General features: G+C 35.6%; 1 protein-coding gene across 1 annotated transcript in view; it reads right to left on the bottom strand.

Annotated features, from left to right (window-relative positions):
- The window catches only part of LOC116168018 (putative carbonic anhydrase-like protein 2), a 257795-nt gene that overhangs the window by 18758 nt on the left and 219101 nt on the right, over positions 1-19936 (bottom strand). The window contains exon 6 of the mRNA XM_031483660.1: positions 2346-2500. Within this exon, the coding sequence (XP_031339520.1) occupies positions 2346-2500 (155 nt within the window). The remainder of the gene's footprint in view (positions 1-2345; positions 2501-19936) is intronic.

The raw sequence follows: 19936 nt of genomic DNA, 5'->3' as shown, positions 1-19936 counted from the left end.
TAATACCTTATCCGAGGAGCTACATATACATACATCAGGATATGCTTTGCTGAGATCGTTTGGCGATCATACTGGCTGCTGATCTCACTACATTAAAACCGAGATTAAAATGGTTAGATGGATGGAAGTTCTCAGCTGTTGCCGAAAGTGAATTGTTATATAATTGTCATTTCCCTTTAATAAAATGGTTGTTATGTATAAATGGTTGCTAACGATTAATGGTTGCTAACGTATAATGGTTGGTTGCTAACCATTAATGGTTGCTAACGATTAATAAGCTTCATCATTGTACTGGTCACTAAGGAGTAATTTATATTGTTATCGAGAGGTCGACGAAAAAATCTATTAAAACCACATACATTAAATCTAAACCACTCTTAAGAACTTTTTGGAAGACTCTTAAGCACTCAAAACCCATTAATGGTCTTAATCGTTTTCAAATTGTTACCTCTAAGTGAGATTTTTCGAAAATTCTTAAAGACTTGAAAGATTAATAAAATACCCTTGAAACCCTTGAAATTTTTTAAATCACTTAAGTGGTATTGGTAAGGGTTGGTAAAGAATTTAAAAGATTTTCAAAAATCTTAGCCGTAAAAGTCAATTTCAAGGCCTCTGGGAGTCTCTTTTAAACGAATTTAATCTAAATTTCTTTAGATTAGAGGCTTTTAGATGGTCCTAGAATCTGTTTATGAGTTTAAAATGCTTTTCAAGACCCCTAAAGAGCTTTCAATACTCTTAGAGGTTTTAAGGTCTCTTCAAGATTGGTATATTACATACCATCACATACCTTTAAAGGTTATTAAAAACTCTTTAAGGGTTCTCGAAAGCCCATGAGCCATGTTATAGTCTCTGAAAGCTGCTATAACCCGTTATTCAGAACATTAAAATCTCAGTGGAGAAATGACTCTTATATACATGACAAAAAAGTTTTTAAACGCCCATAAAGTTTCTAAAGACCTTTATACATTTTTAAAAGCTGTTAAAGAGAACTGATATAATGACTACACGCTCCTAAAAGCTTTAAAGTAGCACTACAAAACAAAACAATTTTTGACGACTCTTGAAACTCGTGAGGTTTCTTGGCAACTCTTGACGGATTCTAGTTTTTAAAGGTCTTCGCGAGTTTTCACAAATCCCTCGAATAGAGCGTGCCATACAGGGTTTCCTAAAAAACTCGAGACGGGGCTATAAGTTTCAAACGAGTGAAGAAAAAAATCTAAAAGTGCCGAGATCAAGAAAAAGTCATAAAAACTACTCGTTCATACACCTTTAGGGACTGATCCCGGGACTGATAACAAAAATTTTGAAACTGAAGCCTCTATCGAGATTCATCTTAGGTAAGTGGAAAAGAAACACATAAGATTTCTTTATTTTAAAGCAGATGCTAAATTGACATTTTAATAGGTTTGAATGAATCTCTCTATAACAGTATGAGAACAAGTGATCACTCAAAAATAAAATTGTGTATTATACGCGTCGATAAAGGGAAACTAATATACATTCCTTTATGGTTTTGTATGATAAGTAACTATTAATTATTAAATAAGGAGCAACCCGACAGACGACAGGTGTTGAATTTTTGAATATTTTGGGGTTATCGGTCCCTAAAAAAACTCCGCAGTGTATAAAACTTGAAACCATCTAAAATGTAGTTTTTATGACACTTTATTGACCCCAAAACATTCAAATTTTATTCTTCACTCACTATATTTTAAAATTCCACATCACACACTTTTAGTTTGGGTTATTGTAGCAACCTTCTCTGCGAGGCAGTACCATAACTACTACTACACTTTCAAAATATTGGATTTGTGCTTTTTGTATTCGGCAAGCGTAAGCTAAATCTTGGTTTGATCCTAACATACCTAAATTATGATAAAAATATGTCAACATTTTTATTTGTAGATAGATTTTGACGGAATAATGGCATGTAAACCAACCTGAATTGTCCGTAAAAGTAGGTACTTTAATTTAGTACCCACATCATCAATATACCTACCTATACGTTCCACAGAATATCCCCTACGGATTCTTAATTTCTTTGAAACTGTTCCAAATATAAATACGAGAAACTTGAGCAAACACTTTTTCCAGAACGTATTGTTTGAGTTACCCCAGGACTTTGTAATAGTTTTTAATAGAGATCTAGGTTGTCATTTTGTGTCGTGAAATTAGTTATGTCATTAAGTACAAGAGAGGAATAAAGCTAATGCTCTCAGTTTATCAGTTAGGGTGCATTAACTAATTTCACGTTTGTTCCGCTGTGAAAGCGGAAACGTTTTAAATTTACGCGAACGCCCGGGTTGGAATAATTAAAGTAGTAAACACGTAAAAAACGTACCTACCTCATGCTTGGTAATATAAATAGGTTTATTAAGTATAATCCACACGGTAGTTTCCCAACAGCCAGGATGCGTCGTCGAACCTTCGTACGTCATGAACTGCTCCGTGTCGGGTAGAAGACTTCTAATGGATAAATGTTTTATTGGCGTAGACGCTCCTGAAACAAGATTACTTAATTTATTAATAAAGAATTGTTGTATGCCGTAGTGCATTTCGCAATTTGCAGCTGAACGCGAATTTCTGTTCAATTCCGTCGAGAACAAAGTGAATGCAGAAAAGCGCAGATAGGACGCAATGGAGTGATTTACCTGATGATATATCGACAAGTAGGGAAATACATTGTATAGGGGTGCGCTATGCAGGTGCAAATAAAGAATGTTTGTCATTTTAATGCTCCATAGTATTTATAAAGTGCACTCTGGAGACCAAATCGCTGAGAGAGAAATCAATTAGGTACCGTTGATGGATCTTTGCACTGTCCTTTGAAAAATGCAAACGCTGACACAGTATTTAAATCAACGTGGTATATATTTTAAAACAGAGTGTTAAGAAAAATCGTTACTCATATAAAAGTTTTTAATCTCCTTTGGCAATTTTGTTAACAATCAGATTCTGGAAGACCTTTCAAACTAAGCGAAGCCTTATAATTAAATCTTAATTAAAATTAGTCAATGAATAAAAAAATGTGTTCAACCAGAAATCAGGATCAAAGTTATATGTTTTCAAGCATTCATTATATTGAGATTTCACTAAAACTGAAGAACAAAATTCATTAGGCTTTACATCATGATGTCATGTAATTTTTCAGTCGGGATGTATGTCACCGCTTTTCAACCAATTGATGTATGAATGAAACGCAGTATCTACAATTTGGAAGAAATTTGTTGAGTTTTGGAAGGATACCCCTAATTTTGATTTTTATTAATAATGACCATTTCGAAGCACCCGCGTTTGTGGGTCTGAATTGGAGTAGGGTCATAAGTACACTCGCGTATAAAATAGTACGAGTAACAAATCAGAAGCAGTATGCGTTACGCGTTTTTGAAATTTTTTACACATCACTGTAAAGAACCGGTAAGAAATACAAAAAAAAGTTTACATTACCTCTAGCCCGTAGTATTTTTTAAATATCGTAGATATCCTGCCTGAGGTTCCTGCGTGATAAATACATTACCCTAGGTCAGCGTTCTTCACAATTGCAGCTTCTTTATAAGACATGGACAAACTCCAAACGGTGTTACATTTGGAAAAGAATGCAGTTCGACCCCGATTAAATAGGCTCCACTTCATCCAATCAACGATTGCAGTATTATTTAGGTCAAAGATCTAGGCTAATATGCTCGTAAATGCGCTGTTTCAGAAAGCGTACTGCAATTTCATTTACACGATTATTTTCATGCTTAAACGGTTGCTCCTTCTGCATGAATTAAAGCGCCATTTGTTAACCGATTAATTACAACGTCGGATATTTATAATTGAAAAGTAAAAAAAAACTACATGTTTAACAACGAAATTGTTTACTCGAATTTCACACCAAAGCTGTACCCACTCGACCGCTAATTATTTACTTTGCAAAAATCGCTCGGACTATCTTTATGCTTTCGCAGTCGCTACCCCTTTGCTTTCCTCTTTGCGCTTCGCTATCTATATTAAGCTAAAAACGGAACCAACCAAATTTCTCCAATCTGCGTCCCCTTTAAACCATTAGCAAACTAGTACCGAGCCACCTAGCAGGAGGTTAACTCGCTTTCTCTTTACACAATAGGACTACCACAGAACACAGAAAATATTTGGGAACACCAGTGGATACTATCGAGAGAATACCAGAAACCCTTTCTAGAAATAGTGGATCTCATAATATTTCTACTTTTCACATTTAGAAAGAGGTGTTCATTGACGGTATATTTATTACCTACGAAGGGTACACGCACTTTGCCGCCTTTATTACAAAATGCCGCCCTTGTATCGGTTTGAGTACTTTTGTTTTACCAAAGCTTGTTTACATAACGGTTTACTGCGTAATTATAAGTATACATTTTTCCGTATGGAATTGTTTGCAGTATGTGTCAGGGTATATGCAAATCGTTCATCTTAAGTACACTTTGCATGGAATCATAAATATTGTACTGTTTACTTTAAATTAATGAACACCGCACTGTCCGTAAATGTTTACAATAGACATTGAATTTGAACGTAACACAAATTTATTTACGGTATTTACTTTGTTAAATATGAAACTAAACTAAAAACTGTGTACAAATTGAAGGTAAATAAAGCGCGTAGGGGTGTCAGTAATTGCCGGAGTTAAAGCTAGGCAAATTTTATAACAGGAACCAACGGCTTCTCACTCAAAGCGATGCATATACGAAGAACTCAAAGTGACACAAATGGCGCAGACAAACGAAAAACATAAAAATATAAACCCCGTATATTTCTTAAGAGCTAAAAATGATTTGAACTCTTTTTTCATTTCTCCATGCTAGTGAAATATGTTTTGTGTGTGAGGGCCTCGCTAACAAATTGTTCTCGATTTGAGAGGGCAGGAGAATGAATAATAAAATACCGAGCGTACAACCATATTCCGCTTCCTCTCATCCCTTAAATTCATATCTGTATATACAAGATTAATTTGTACCTTTCTTTGTCCTTTTACTGCCTCCTCCAAATTTTCAATTACATCCTAATATAAAAGTATTTCATTAATTCCGCAAGGTAAAGGGCGCGGCTGTAAAGCCAATTTTAAACGAGCCGGTTTGTTACAGCATCTCATTGATTCAACGTTGTAACATTTAAATGTATTTCACGAAGTTCTAGTTTAGAATTGACCTACTTGTCTCAATTCCTCCCTTGGGACCTTCTAAATCGCTACTGCTCATAGAGCCCATCAAGCCAAATATGTACTATAGAAATTGAACTTCTACCCTTCGTAATAACTTAATAAGCCGCCAATGATTTTATAATAGCTATGGCTTAACGTAATCCAGTCAAATTACCGCGTGATTTCATTATTACGTTTTATGTATCCAGCGTTATCTGGTTCATTAAAATGGGGACATTGGCGTTTACGTTATGACAATACTCTCAAAGATATTTCTGAAAACCTTACTTGAATCGTAAATTTTGCAGATTGCTTGGCGATTTTCTATTCGAGGCGCGTTTATCTGACTTCGACGATATTGATGAACTTTTTGTTTACCGAATCTTATCGGTAGGTTACAAAAAAGGTTGTTGAACATCTCGGAGGTTCGTCTTTTATACATTCAGCAGTCACGTCGCTATACCCCAACGGGGTGGAACAGATGATCTCCGCATTTCGTTAATTAATTCATTATATGTACCAAATGTTACTACAAGCTAATCGCCAGTGTCTAATTTAGAGTTAGTAGATATAAAAGATGGCATTATAAAAATACTATGCGATTATAAAAGGGTGAACTTCCCGCTTTTATCCAACATGATGTTAGTAACCATTTGCCGTACTGGCATTATCTATCTGAGATGAGGGCACATTTATAAGGAAACTGGCAGTTGCGCATGGATCAAAGCAACACTGCTATCGGCTGTTCTACGAATTAGTCACCAAAAAACAGCACAGCCAATAAGACTATCCAAGTCATAGGTGTCCCCCAAGTCCTATCGTTGACCCATAGCATAGGATCGTCTGCATCTGAGTTACTACTGCATGTAACGTGAGGGTTGTCAGCAAATAAATAGCGAGACAGTTCTTACAATTAAAAAAACCTGATCTTCATGTCTTATTCACCAAGAACCCGAATAAAAAGAAAAGGCAACAACGCAGCCTACTGAGGAAACTCCTAAATGGTCATACAGTGTCAGATCCAATATCGCCGCTTCCAGCAACAATTAAACGTCATCGTCAAAAGGAAGTTATTCAGGTGTGTCCTTCACCCCCTTTGCTTCCACCACATAAAGTTTAATGTTTTAAATGTTTATATTTTTGTTGTTCGTGTTACATTAAATAATGACCGACTTAGCATTTCAATGGTAGAGCGTTGGGCTATAAATCCGGAGGTCGGGCGTTCGAACCTGGGTTGAGGTGAATTTTTCATCTGTTGCAGAGATGGGAGCTACCTTAGACCAGTTTCGAGCATTCTGCCGGCTACTCCGAATTAGGTTTTCCTGCAGTTTTCCTAATTTGTAAGTTAAATACACAACTTAAGACCTTCTGCAGAGACACCTCTAAAAAGCATCATGCGGGTCACCCTGTAATTGGGCGCAAGCCTCTCGAGGGCCCAGAAAAAGAGAGGGATAATAAATAAATAAGTCAATAAATAAATAAAAATAAATAAATGTTGGAATTGTGCTCATGTAAGTAAATTCTACTAATTACCTATACGTTTCCTAAAAGCTTATTGCGCGTTATTTAGTATAGGCAAAATGACGTTTTTGACAGATACCCTGCAATAAGTATAAGTTAAACGTTTGTGATACATCACAGGGTTGAATGTATACATATACAATGCTTGTGCTTATCACAAAGAGTGATGAGGACTCGGCGAACAATCTCATTATAGTAATTAGAGGAAAAAAAAGGCGTACCGAGCAATAATTATAAAAAAGAGAAAACCAAATACGAATATGATCAATTTTTCAAAGTTGAAACTATGTAAATACGTTTTTGGTAACTTACACATTAATAGGTTAAATGACCAGTCTAATTCAAATCTGTGCGAATGAAAATGAATGTTCCAATGCCCTACAACAAATAAATACATAATTAGCGAGAATCTTTTCATGGGGTTCATTTCAATGAATTTTTTCTCAACAATGGGCTCATCCCGCCTTCATTTTTTATTTCTGATCTACAAAGTACATTAAAAATAAAAAAACCCGTGTGTCCTCAATTTTTATTTGCGAGTAAAATAAACCCAAAATAAATTATTGAAAAGCTGTGTTTTTAGTCCGAATTTGAAACGCTTCAGATTAAATACGTCACAAACCTACAACCAATCACGTAGAAGTGAGCTGGCAACCTTACCCGAGGGTCTGACGTTTGTCACATTTGACGTTTTGAGAGGGATGTTTAACTGCATCTAGCACGAAAGTGACAAGTTCCTGTGACAGATGACGCAAGTTATAAATGCCATTCTCTTGCAATATTGCCAAGTCGTTATGTCATCTGAATGGTTCTAGGAGCTGATTGGTCGGGCTTATTACGTCACAGAGCCCGCCACAATCATATCGTTTTGAATAAACCTTTAAAACCGCACATGTTCATTATTTTTTGCTAATCAGCCTCTATTTTTAAATAAACTTTTACTGTCCAAAAAAATGTTTTATGGTTTCAGGTACACGCTTATTAAATTAGAACTGCGGAATTCAACTACACTGTAAACCCCCATTTTTTAAATTTGTAATTAGGACATGGGTGTACGCACTATTTTTATTAGATTAGGTAAAATGAATGGCTTTTAAATGATCCAACTGCTGATTCAGATTTGTTCGTTATCAGATTTTTAAGGATTCTGAGAACCGTTGATTCATGTTTTTTTTTAATTCCTGAGGTTTTTATCTAATGGCTTTTCAAAGCATGGGATTAGTCAGTAGGGATGAAGTTTATTGGTTGAACGAGTAAAGATGATCGCTAAAATCGATTAGATGCCATTTTGAAGGCGTGGTTGTAAAAATTGAAAAAGTAGGGATGAAGCAGAGAGAGGTTTTCTGAGGCTAGCTGCGGGGCAGTAGAGTTCGTATGCACGAACACAGATTATGTGTGTAGTCGCAAAGCTGGAGGGTTAAGATTTCACCACCAAAGCATTAGGGTGAGCGGCAAAAGAATGCGGGCGGATCTTGAGAACAGGTTATGAACTAGTGTCACGACGCGACGGCGCGAAATAGTCCATCGAGCTTCAGAAGATATCGTGGTAATAATAAAGAAGAGCGAAAATCGCGTTAGTCTGAGATCCTTGAGCAAAAGCAGGACATACATTGTGTCCATCAAGGGGATCTTCGTTTTAAGAGTAATGTATAAGTACAATAAACTGTTTCAAACTAATATGTCACAGGTCATACAGACAACAGACGGACGGACGGAAAGTTCAAGTGCCCAAAATGTAATCAGTTAGTCTTGAGTCTATTGTCTATTACTGAAAACAGAATTGGAAAATTCGAAACCGTTCGCGAGTTAACATCTTCAGCTACACAAACGGACGGACGGACGAACAGAAAGTCCAAAATCATAAACGAACTGGGTCGCTCGTTAATAAGCACCTTGCTACACCCTGAATTCAATATTGAAGGACGGTTTGTTATTAACGAGTTTCATAAAAGTTATTACCACTACAGGATTTTACACCCTGTTTTTTCAGCTGCGGGCAATTATAACAATTTTATGATTACGAATTCCGATAACTAAGTTCAACCCCTTTTTTTGTTATTGTTACATACGCGCCGTAATAACTTAGCACTGAACGTAAACAATAGCCTCCTGGTAGTGGCGAAAAATACAACACTGGCACATTTAATTGATTTGTCCTTCATTGGTTACGGTAATAATTTTTTTACGACCGCAATTCTCCTACCCAACAGCTCAAGTATTTTATCGTCTTTTCTTTATACAATAAACCTTGTTTTTAGCAAGAATAAAAAATTGCCACTTTATAATTAATTCACTTTTGGATGTTAGTTCATTCATCTGTAACCGCACAAAACTCGCGTTTGAATTTCCGTTTCAAGAAAAATACCCGCAATTACAATTTGGTTTTTTGGTGCCCGAAAAGAAACGGCATCATTCACTCTGGCCAAATTAGAACGAAATTATTTCGCAAACAAACTACGTGATTACTTCTTGGTAATTCCCGACCGAATCTCTTCTAAAACTTCCCCGGATTAACTCTCTCAGAACAAATCGACTATTTTAATCAACACTGCTTGCTGTGGTAAGCCAGACCTTACTATAAATCACGGACTAGTTGCATCGGTAGCTTAAATGCGAATGAATGAAAATCTACCAGAATAACGCCTACTTGATTAATTATTACTGGATAGTTAACACCTTTTTTAAGATGGTTTATCTAGTACCCTCCTAAAATATATACTATGACTCGCTGAATGTTGTGCAAATTTAACATAGGAGATGACTTAATGCTTAATTCGCAATTTTAATCACGTAGCCCTAATTAAGATAGCCGAATCTAATTCAAGGCCCGGGCAGACATGCGAAATCAATTTCCAGAACAAATTATGAGGTCGCTGCGTATATACTGCTGTGACCTTTTAATTTCGTGTCACACTCAAGAAATAATTGCAATGCCCGATGTAGAGCGAGAAAATGCTGTGCTTATTGCTTATTAACGTTCTTCTTCAAACCAAAAACGTAGTCGACCACGAAACGGGCGGAAATAAACTTCTTATTTTCTTCTAACAAGCGGCACTGGAAACAGGCAAACGACTTCTAAATAGCAGAACCAAAAACTTAGGCTCCAAACTCTATGCGATCAAGACATACTGCATGGAGGTTCGGCCTCGAGACTGGCAAAAAGCTCCTAAAGAACGAACGGCACTCCGGTCTCGAACTTGGCAAAAAAGCTTCTAGTAAACAAACGACACTCCGGCCTCGAACTTTATTCACGAAAAACTTAGACAGCCAATAAAACTGACTACTGGCCACGATGCCACCGTGCTACTGGCCAATATACTATCCCTGTATATCGCACTTACATACCTACCGTTTTGGGGTGAGATCCAAATCATTTGTAAAATTTGTTAGTTATATCTCGACGTACTTTGGGATTTATATATAGTGAAATATTGCTTGTAATGGCATTTCAAAGAGTTTAATAATTGAGGTAGAAATGAAGAGGGTAGAGGGCAGTTTTGTATTATTGTGTAAGAAGCGTAAGCGTAAAGAGTAAATCGTTATGAAACCTTTATTTTCATGCCTACTTTATGTCAGGAAATTTTCATCCACATGACAGTACCAGTAACAAGCGGGAAATCAATCACAGAATAAGAATTAAATTGTTTTATTAATAATTAAATAAAAGAAAAACAGATCGGAAAAGTATAAGAGTAGGACTGGCAGCCCAAAGGTATGTGGAATATGGCTTTATTGCCGAAAGGAGGAAACTGTCAATTGAGGCTTTGTCTTTAAAACCCGAAATTTGTAAAGTAGTCCTTTATATGTGTGTTTGAAATTTGCAACTCGAAAACTTATATTATTCCTTAAGGGTCTGGCCTCCAGAGCTTTCTAAATGCTTTCGAACGCTTCCTCGCAACTCATTTCATCAATCAATTCAAAATAGTCATACCAACATATTTTAGTTGTAACATTCAAAATCCCTAAAAAAGACACCGAGATTATTCTATTAAAATGGAGAAGGTTTAATGTACCTACACAATAATTTATAAACTGTACACATTCTGTCAGATTTACTGATTGCATTTTGTGATAAAGTACTATGCCGACACGTCCGTTTACCAAACACTCGCTTTCTGCAAATAAATTTGTTTGCGAAGAACAGTTTTTTTTTGTTTAAGCGTTGAAATGGCGCTCTTTTTAGGGATAACGAAGGGTAAAATCGGCGGGACGCCGTGTCCATAATCCCTCCATTCATGAAATTAACGGATGCAGATTTTACGCCATTCGTCTGTTGCAAATAGGTATCCGTGTTAATTTAAATAATCATTTATTTGCTCTATATCCACGCGCGGTAGTTGTGAAACGTTGATTTCGAAATGGAGAAGATTCCCATGACGGTGCATTTGTGAGGGCGTTCTGTAAATACCTCGAATTCTCTGCACGTAGGGGATTTTCAGACTCCTTTATCCTATCCAGTTAGTAGTGTACTTTGGTTGAGGAACGTAGATAAATTACGAAAATAAAGTGACTGTATTTCGTTAATTGCACGCGTAGATTGTCGGGTTGGCTTGCATATCCTGGGACCTCTCGCCGAGAATGAAAATCCCTAAGGACTTCCGTCGTTAGCAGCTTTCTTACTCCACCTGTCAACCGTAAACGAACAAAAGATTTATATCGTTAACTCGACGCGTAGGAATTTGCGAAATCCGTTTTTTTTTATTTACCTTGATTAGATTCGTTTTATGAACACTAACCGCAACCCTTAATGAATTTATCTGTTTTTCTGGGGCGGTTTCAAAGCGATTTCGCAACTCCACGATACTAGCATTCTTGTTTGCTTGATACACAGGGAAGCGGCTATTATGTAAATCTTCATACTATAGGAAAGGTTCATTAAATGCATCGGATTTCTAACGTAAACGTTCACTAACAAATACAGTCTTTTGTTGAAAATTCCGAGTTTCAAACTGATTATAATTTTTTTGCAAGGAGGGTCTCTTTGAATGTTAATCAGGCTGTTTTTGAATTTTCGCGTACCTTGATAATGATCGAAAAAGTTACACGTAAATAATAAAAAAAATGTACGCCTGGTTAATCCAAAGTATATAAAAATTGGAAAACTTTTATTACCAACTTACGTTCACCTTTAACTTTCAAATTTTGTTTACTTCGGGTAAATTTCGCGATGCCCAAAAGCTATTTATGCTGATACGAGTTTTAATAGAAAAATGTTAAAGTGAATATAAAACTGCCCGTTTTAATTTTGATAATTGGTGGAGCGGTGCGACGTGTAATTTAATAGAAACGTTCTCGTTTCCCTACGCTCGCGCGCGGCCCCAAGTGTTTATGAATAAATGATAAAGATACAACACCATTTTTGGCCGTATTAGATTTTGCAAATTGGATCTTGGCGAAAACAATGAATCTGACAAAACGAAGGTATTCATAAATACATTACCTTCCTAATTTTTGCACAATATTTATGCGTCCGAATTTTGCGCGAGTTAACATATATGGGTGCATAATAAATTTTCAAAATAAACCAACAACAATGATTAAAAGCTCCATGCAAAACCGTAATGGACGTAAAATGTGGTAAAGTTTTACGGACGCTGAAGCTGGAAAGCAGCGTATACGTTATTCTTATTACTCGGAGGCAAGTGCGTGTAGATCCTGAAATGGGCCATAAAGGTTTTCAGCATGACCTTAGCAATATAACATATGCCGAGTTAGCGTTACGGAAGTTTCATCATAATGCTTTACACTTATAGAACAGTCGATGGGGTTTTATTGTCTTCCACTTTCTAAGGGTATAAATTTATTCTTACTTTCGCGTGTGCTGCAAGTGCGATTTAACAAATAGTACAGCGTTATGGCATTATAATTACCATCCCCCAAACGCAAAGTACCTAATTGTGTTTACGAAATTGATTTCGTAACGAGAGCATTAGGTTTGGATTTAAATTTACTTGATTTTTCTCGCAAAAATAAGTACCTACCTATTCTAGAATGTTTAAAGGCAAGCCTACCGGGGTTCTGCCTTCGGGAAACTCCACCTGGCTGGCCAGAGAGGAAATTTGGAATAATTTACGACTTTAATTAAGTAGAAAAATATTATGTTAGTGCAACTGGTGAAACGGAGCCGGTGCTGGGCTTGGAGACACCGCTAGGGTAGTCGCTGTCAAATTGAATGGCGTCAAAATAAATGAATTTTCCTCGGGTTGAACGGTGAGGCTAATTAGCTGTAATTACAGTTATTCAATAAGGCACAGATTCTGATCACGGCTAGCGGATGCAGGTATAAGAATTACAGGAAGTTCAATTTTTAGGTTTTTACTGGACCCTGACACATGTGCAAATAACCAAGCCTTTAGCTTACTGAAACGGAATCAAAAGAGGCAGAGAAGTGGAAAGGAGGCAGAGAAATAATAAAATTTCTCTGCCTGTTTTCCGCTTCTCTGCCCCTAGCAACGAAACGATACTTCGCTGTTTGAATATAATCGGGTGTAAATCACTAGTAGTACAATTATTATCGGTAATAGCACGACTTAAAACTTTTCTGAAAATTGAACTCGTTCAATTTTCTGAAGTTTTAAAGATAAAATAAAATAATAGTACATTATATATCAAGGTAGAGAAGTACAGTATTATTGCCTGAGCACCAAGATTACGTCTCGAGGCGCTTGCGCCGAGGGGTGTAAGGTGCGAAGGCAATAATAGACTTCTCTACCGTGGTATATATACTATTTTTTTCACTACTAGCACTTGAAATCCTCTAAATTAACATATTATATTGATAAGAGAGTTAACGGTTGGACAGAATTGTTTGTTTCTTAATTTAACATGTCAATCAAGTACGTAGAAGTACAAGTCAAACAGGCCGTATTTTGTTCTGTCATTGAGATATTTTCAAAGAGTAATTTCGTTCGAATTTTTTCAAAATGTGATAATTTTAGGTATGTAATTTCTCTGGAAATGGCGGATGGTGGCAATTATTCATTTTAGAGAACTTGTCTAAACGTTTATTGAACGAAATTTAGGGTTGCGTTTTCTAAAAGTGACAGCGTGACAGTTCTCATTGTTGACTACTAGTTAATAATGTCCACATTATTAACCACTTTGAACAAATGCCGAGAAAGCCTACTTTACAAGTGGAAAAAAGGTTAATAACCATGTCATCAGACGTTAGTAGTGAAAAAAATGATAACTGGTCATTTGTTTTATAATTTTCACCAATTGAGTAGAAGAAAAGAGGGTCATGTGATCAATGCATTATATTCTCAGCGAAATGTCACATTTGACGTACGTATAAAAAAACACTTTTTCTTATTAATTTGGGTGCGTAGAATCCAAATCAATTTGTACTTTTTCGATCAAAAGTTATAGACTAGAAAAAAATTCAAAGGGCTGTAACTTTTGAACTAGTAGCCCAATCTTGGAACTGTTTGAAATTATGGATTCTACAGGTCACATTCTATAAGAAATTTTTTTCCGGGTCGATCTGAGACAATTTTTTCTTCGGGGCTCAAAAAAAGGCAGTGTATTTCGTGTTAGCTCCCCTACTACAGGATGTTCACCTACCAGCCCTATCCTTGATAACACACATAACTTCCTTTTTTACCAAAAATTGACTACACCAAAAATTCTCGGGAAAATACTTTTTCTTATTAATTTGGGTGCGTAGAATCCAAATCAATTTGTACTTTTTCGATCAGACTTCTCAATCAAAAGTTAGAGACTAAAAAAAAATTCAAAGGGCTGTAACTTTTGAACTCATAGCCCAATCTTGGAACTGTTTGAAATTATGGATTCTACAGGCCACATTCTATAAAAAATGTTTTTTTCCGGGTCAATCTGGGAAAATTTTTTCTTCGGGGCTCAAAAAAGGCAGTGTATTACCTTCCTTTTTTACCAAAAATCGACTACACCAAAAATTCTCGGGAAAACACTTTTTCTTATTAATTTGGGTGGGGAGAATCCAAATCAATTTGTACTTTTTCGATCAGACTTCTCAATCAAAAGTTAGAGACTAAAAAAAAATTCAAAGGGCTGTAACTTTTGAACTCATAGCCCAATCTTGGAACTGTTTGAAATTATGGATTCTACAGGTCACATTCTATAAGAAATTTTTTTTTTCCGGGTCGATCTGAGACAATTTTTTCTTCGGGGTTCAAAAAAAGGCAGTGTATTACCTTCCTCTTTTTACCAAAAATTGACTACACCAAAAATTCTCGGGAAAAAGTATATTTCCTCTAGACAATGTGATCAACAATCTCTGATCGGAAAAAATCGATTTTTAAGGTACATGTTGCCAATGTCTACTTCCACTTTTGACACTCCTGAATGTGGTGCATCCCATACCGGCGATGTAGATACATCTCGGTGATGTACATCCCGGCACCGTTTTCCTGGCGACCATTATTATCCCGGAATCGGCCATTCCGGCGATTTATACCCAGCGACGACTTATCCCGGTGACGACGTCTGTAAAACTCTATTTTTCTTGTGTTTTTTAAAAATATGAATAATGATTTAGAAGCGGTTGTCAAATTAGGTATCGAACATCGAAAATATAGGAAACCGAGATATGTAAGGAAGCTCAAATAAGCCGGTTTGTGTACACAATTGCCATCAGTGCCAAGGACCTATTTTTTGAAAATTGCGTTTCACCCATTTAGCTACGCACAAAACTTTACCTACCTATAAATGGCATAATTTCAATTTGATAATGTAGTCTCCTATTGAGATTGTATTATATCTAGAAAAAATAAATCTCTGCCTATAAAATAACAAATAAGAAAATTTAATTCCGGTGAATTGTTTCAATATAATAAACATGAATATGATTTATACGTTTACCGGGCCTTAAATGTTTTCTATCCCCCTGATCGTGCAGTTCAAACTGCCGAGACAACCAAAACCGGGATGTACATTGTTACCGGGATGGCTTGTCGCCGGGAAATCGGTGCCGGGATGGTCATCGCCGGGACGTTAATCGCCGAGATGATCGTGGCCGTCCTGAACGCGGCCGTGTTATTTTATGACATTTATATAATAATAATAATAAATGGTTTCAATCTAAATTTTACACAAACGTCTAATATTACACATTTATTGTACATAGACGACTCAAAATTATATTCTACGAGTAGATCCGAAAGTCAATTAGACAACTTAATAAAAACAACGAAAAAGTTTAGTTAATGAAATTCCACAATTACTACCTAACATGCATTAAATATTTAGGAATGAAACAAAAATATATTGAAAAACTTAAACTTTTGTCAAAATCAAAACTAAATTCTAGAAATACAATAGCGGCTATAAATATTTGGGCAGTTCGTACTTTGTCCCTATTCCTTTGGATTCTAAAGTGGTCTGATACAGATTTAAATCATTTAGATAGAATAACTAGAAGAATGTTAAGAAAATAAACTTTGATTACGAACCAAAATTAAATTTTGAACTAAATTGGAAAAATAAAATTTTGCATGGAAAGTATACATTGGAATTTCTCGAAATTGATAAACAAATATCAGTAGCGTGGCTTACAGACAATTCTTTGCATACTGAAACGGAAGGGTTCATTTTTGCTATTCATGATGGTGTAATTGCTACAAAATTATCAAAAAAACACATAATAGAGGATAATTGTAGGAAATGTCATGTACCACAAGAAACGGTGAAACATATTATTGCCGGTTGCTCAATTTTGGCAGCAACAGACTATCTTTTGAGACATAATCAAGATATTACACCAACAAATAGCAAACAATTCTGAATTAATTAACGGAATTAGACCACATTATAAATATATTCCGGAATCAATAGGTACTAGAGAACTCATGTCTCTTGTACTGGGACCGAACAATTTTAACTGACAGGAAATTCAACATAATAAACCTGATATTGTTATTATCAATAAAATTGAAAAACGCATTGTCATCATAGATGTTGCTGTTCCACTATCTAAGAATGTGATATCTACTAAAAAGGAAAAAATAAAGTTAATATTATACCAATATTGTGATGTCTGCTACTGGTGTAGTATCGTGCAATTTTAAAAAACATCTAATACAATTAAATTTAAACCCAAAATTATTTACGTTAACACAAAGATCTGTCTTACTACAAACATGTCACGTTGCACGGAAATTTTTCAATTTAAATTAAAATCTAAAGGATTTTTTTTTATATGTAAATGCGATTTTTCCTTTTTACCGAGGTAATAATAATAATAATTTAAAAAAAGTTTATATGCTCTGGTAGCTTGTTATATACTAGCGGCCCTACATAATAAGGATTTGACGTAAACAAAATGAAAACTAAGTGACAAATTAGAGCCCCTAGTTGAATGAGTATGGTGTGAGTTTTTTTAAAATCACTTATATTGAATAAGATAAATATACTAGGAAACGTTAATATTTGTTCCTCAATAAAGGTTTTTTTTGCAAGACTCAAATTTGTTGAGACCAAACATATCTGTTAATGCCCTTTTTTGAAGAATGAAACCCGGATTGTAAGTCGCCCGAGGGTTAAATATCAAATAATGCCTAAGGTGTATACAAAATTTTATTTTTCATCTTTCCAAATAATGCATTTCCAATATACAAATAGTCCAGTCAAATAAGAAAAAATAAAAACATTAATTGGTAAAGATCTGAATTTTGGTAAACATGTTCATTAGTGTTCCCCATTGGACATACTAAAAGTCCCCGTCAAAATCTGTTGCGCTCGAGGCACCATCTTGGAAAAAAGGAGCACTTGTTCAGTTTCTTGCCTATATATCGGCAACAATTATTGACACGGAAAAATAGCTCAGATAAAAAATATAGTTTATTAAATTGCCCATAAAAAAGCACATTAACATTTTTTTGTATGTCCAATACTTTAGCTATAATCCGACATCGAATAGGGAATCAAGTATCCTGAGCTCTCGAAACAGTCGCGCAGATATTTTTTTACAACTTTTTACAAATCATTAAATTTATTGAAAATTGTGCCAGTATTTCTTATATATGAGAAGTCGTCGCACTCAAGCTTGGTATGAGACACGTTTAAAGGTTTCTCATAAAACTCTCTCTCTCTCTCTCTCTCTCAATAGAACTTTCATCTTCAATGTGAGCAGTTAAGTACTGAGTGTGGACTGGAAGCCTTCAGTGACCGAACAGGGTCAAGGAAATCGTGGACTCTCCTTCAACTCCACAGTTCGGGAGATTTTTCATATCCACAAACCTTCTGAACTTGCTGATTAATACGAAACGTGTGTTGCTGCACCGCTGCAGCCGTAGGGGGTAACAGTGCGGTTAGATTCGGCTGACCCTTGTATGCGTATTTTCTGCAGGTCTGATAACGATGTCGGTTTAAATATCTCTCACTAGCAGGCACGTTGTATGCAGAGAACGGCGTTCTCCAGCTTCAGAAATCATTTCGTGGCCCCAACAATTTTAATCATTTTCGCTTACCTTTTTGAAAAAAAACATGATGTCGTATCATGAAACATTATGTCATTGCTAGAATGCTTTATCGCAAGACGATTCTGTTCATTTTTTGGTGCTTTTACAGCTTTCGGTGTAGCCATAAAAAAGACGGCCTCCTTCCTATAACTACGATGCGGGGCCTAAACGCTTTCTGACGCATTCAACGTGAGATTACAGCTAAAGTATGGGAGATACAAAAAAATGTAAATACTCTTTTTTATAGGGAATTTAGTAAACTATATTTTTCATGTAAACTATTTCTTCGTATCAGTAATAGTTGCCGAGACATGGGCAAAAAACTGGAAAAGTGTACCGTTCTTCGAGCGCAACAGATTTTGACAGGGACTTTTAGTATGTTCAATAGAAAGTCCCAATAAATGTGTATACCAAAATTCAGATCTTTACCGATTAATGTTTTTATTTGTCCAAAATTGCGCTAATTTGACTGGACTAAAATGTAATGATTATTGTTTGAGCATCTATTTTTATTACATAATATACTCGTAACTCCTTCAATATATTTGACAGGTCATTATGCCCTCGAGCATCATAGACTGCTTTATATCTCATGACAGATACGATTATGGGGTTAATCCTTTTGTTAATTTTATGCTGTGTCTCGGTCTTGGTTATTTTCGATAAAAGAAACAATACAAACACGAGATTGTAAGAAAACGTAATGGTATGTTCATTGCATTAAACAAGTTTTAATGAAAATTTCAGCAATAAAACCTTACCAAAAAGTAAATTAAGTATCCTCACCTCAAATCAAATCAAAAATGCAAGTAACCACAATTTTACACTCTAGCCGCAAAAGTGCAAAAAGAAGCTTCTGGATGAAGAAATGTGTCAAAAAATACTCAGGAGCAATGAAGAGTCTGTAGCACAATTATGTAGATGAAGAAAGGTTTTATGTGAAGAAAAAAACTCAGAGAAAGTGATTAACATTCAAAAGTAAAAAGAAAGGTTTAAAGAGCATGGGATAGGCCACAAACAATAAATAATTTATTTAATAATTTTCATTCATTACCATCCATAGACACAATTTGTTTCTCTACGGTTCAAATTCTCCAGAGCAAATATTTATCAACTCGGAATTAGAGCATATTTCGCCGGGAAAAAATTCGGTTACATTTTTAATCCGTTTGCGGTTTATGGAAATTCGGTTGCTTTTTCGATTCATTTTCGGCTCCTGAATTTTACATTAATTTGGCTAAGAATCCGGCAAACATTTCATTGTCAGTAATTATTTTCACGCCTTAAAGTTTTATAAACCTTAAATCGTAAGCTCAATGTTATTTGTGCAGAAGCACTGTTCACTTTAGATGCATTTTGTGATAACAAACCAGAGGATTTTCAGTGTGCAATCGCATTTTATTTTAAGTACTTTTTCCTATTTTAGAAGTCGAACACCGCTTCAACTAAAACCATTTCACCTTCAGTGCTTAAAAGTTTAATTCCCCTCTGCGTTAATACCCTTTCAACAGGTAACATTAATCCTCTTTGTATTAAATACGAAATTCGTTTCTGTTTTTAATTTGTAGAGATTTGAAATGTTTATTCTTGGTTAATGAGAGCGTCGTAGCGTGCGTAATTAAAATTACACATACGGCTACCATTCGGCGGGAAAAGGATTACTTAATCTACTCGCTTCGTAAATTACTAAATGCACAATTCGCGCGCGTTTCGTTTTTTTCAAAAATAAAATGTCTCTCTCCAGAGCGATAACGGCAATGATGCGCGAAATCACATCGCCAATTAGAGATTAACCAAGGGTAACTTATAGAAAGTC

This window comes from Photinus pyralis, unplaced genomic scaffold, assembly GCF_008802855.1.
Source record: "Photinus pyralis isolate 1611_PpyrPB1 unplaced genomic scaffold, Ppyr1.3 Ppyr1.4_LG4, whole genome shotgun sequence".
Classification (NCBI taxonomy): domain Eukaryota; kingdom Metazoa; phylum Arthropoda; class Insecta; order Coleoptera; family Lampyridae; genus Photinus; species Photinus pyralis.
The sequence above is the reverse complement of the archived record's forward strand: the minus strand, read 5'-3'. Positions and strand labels throughout refer to the sequence as shown.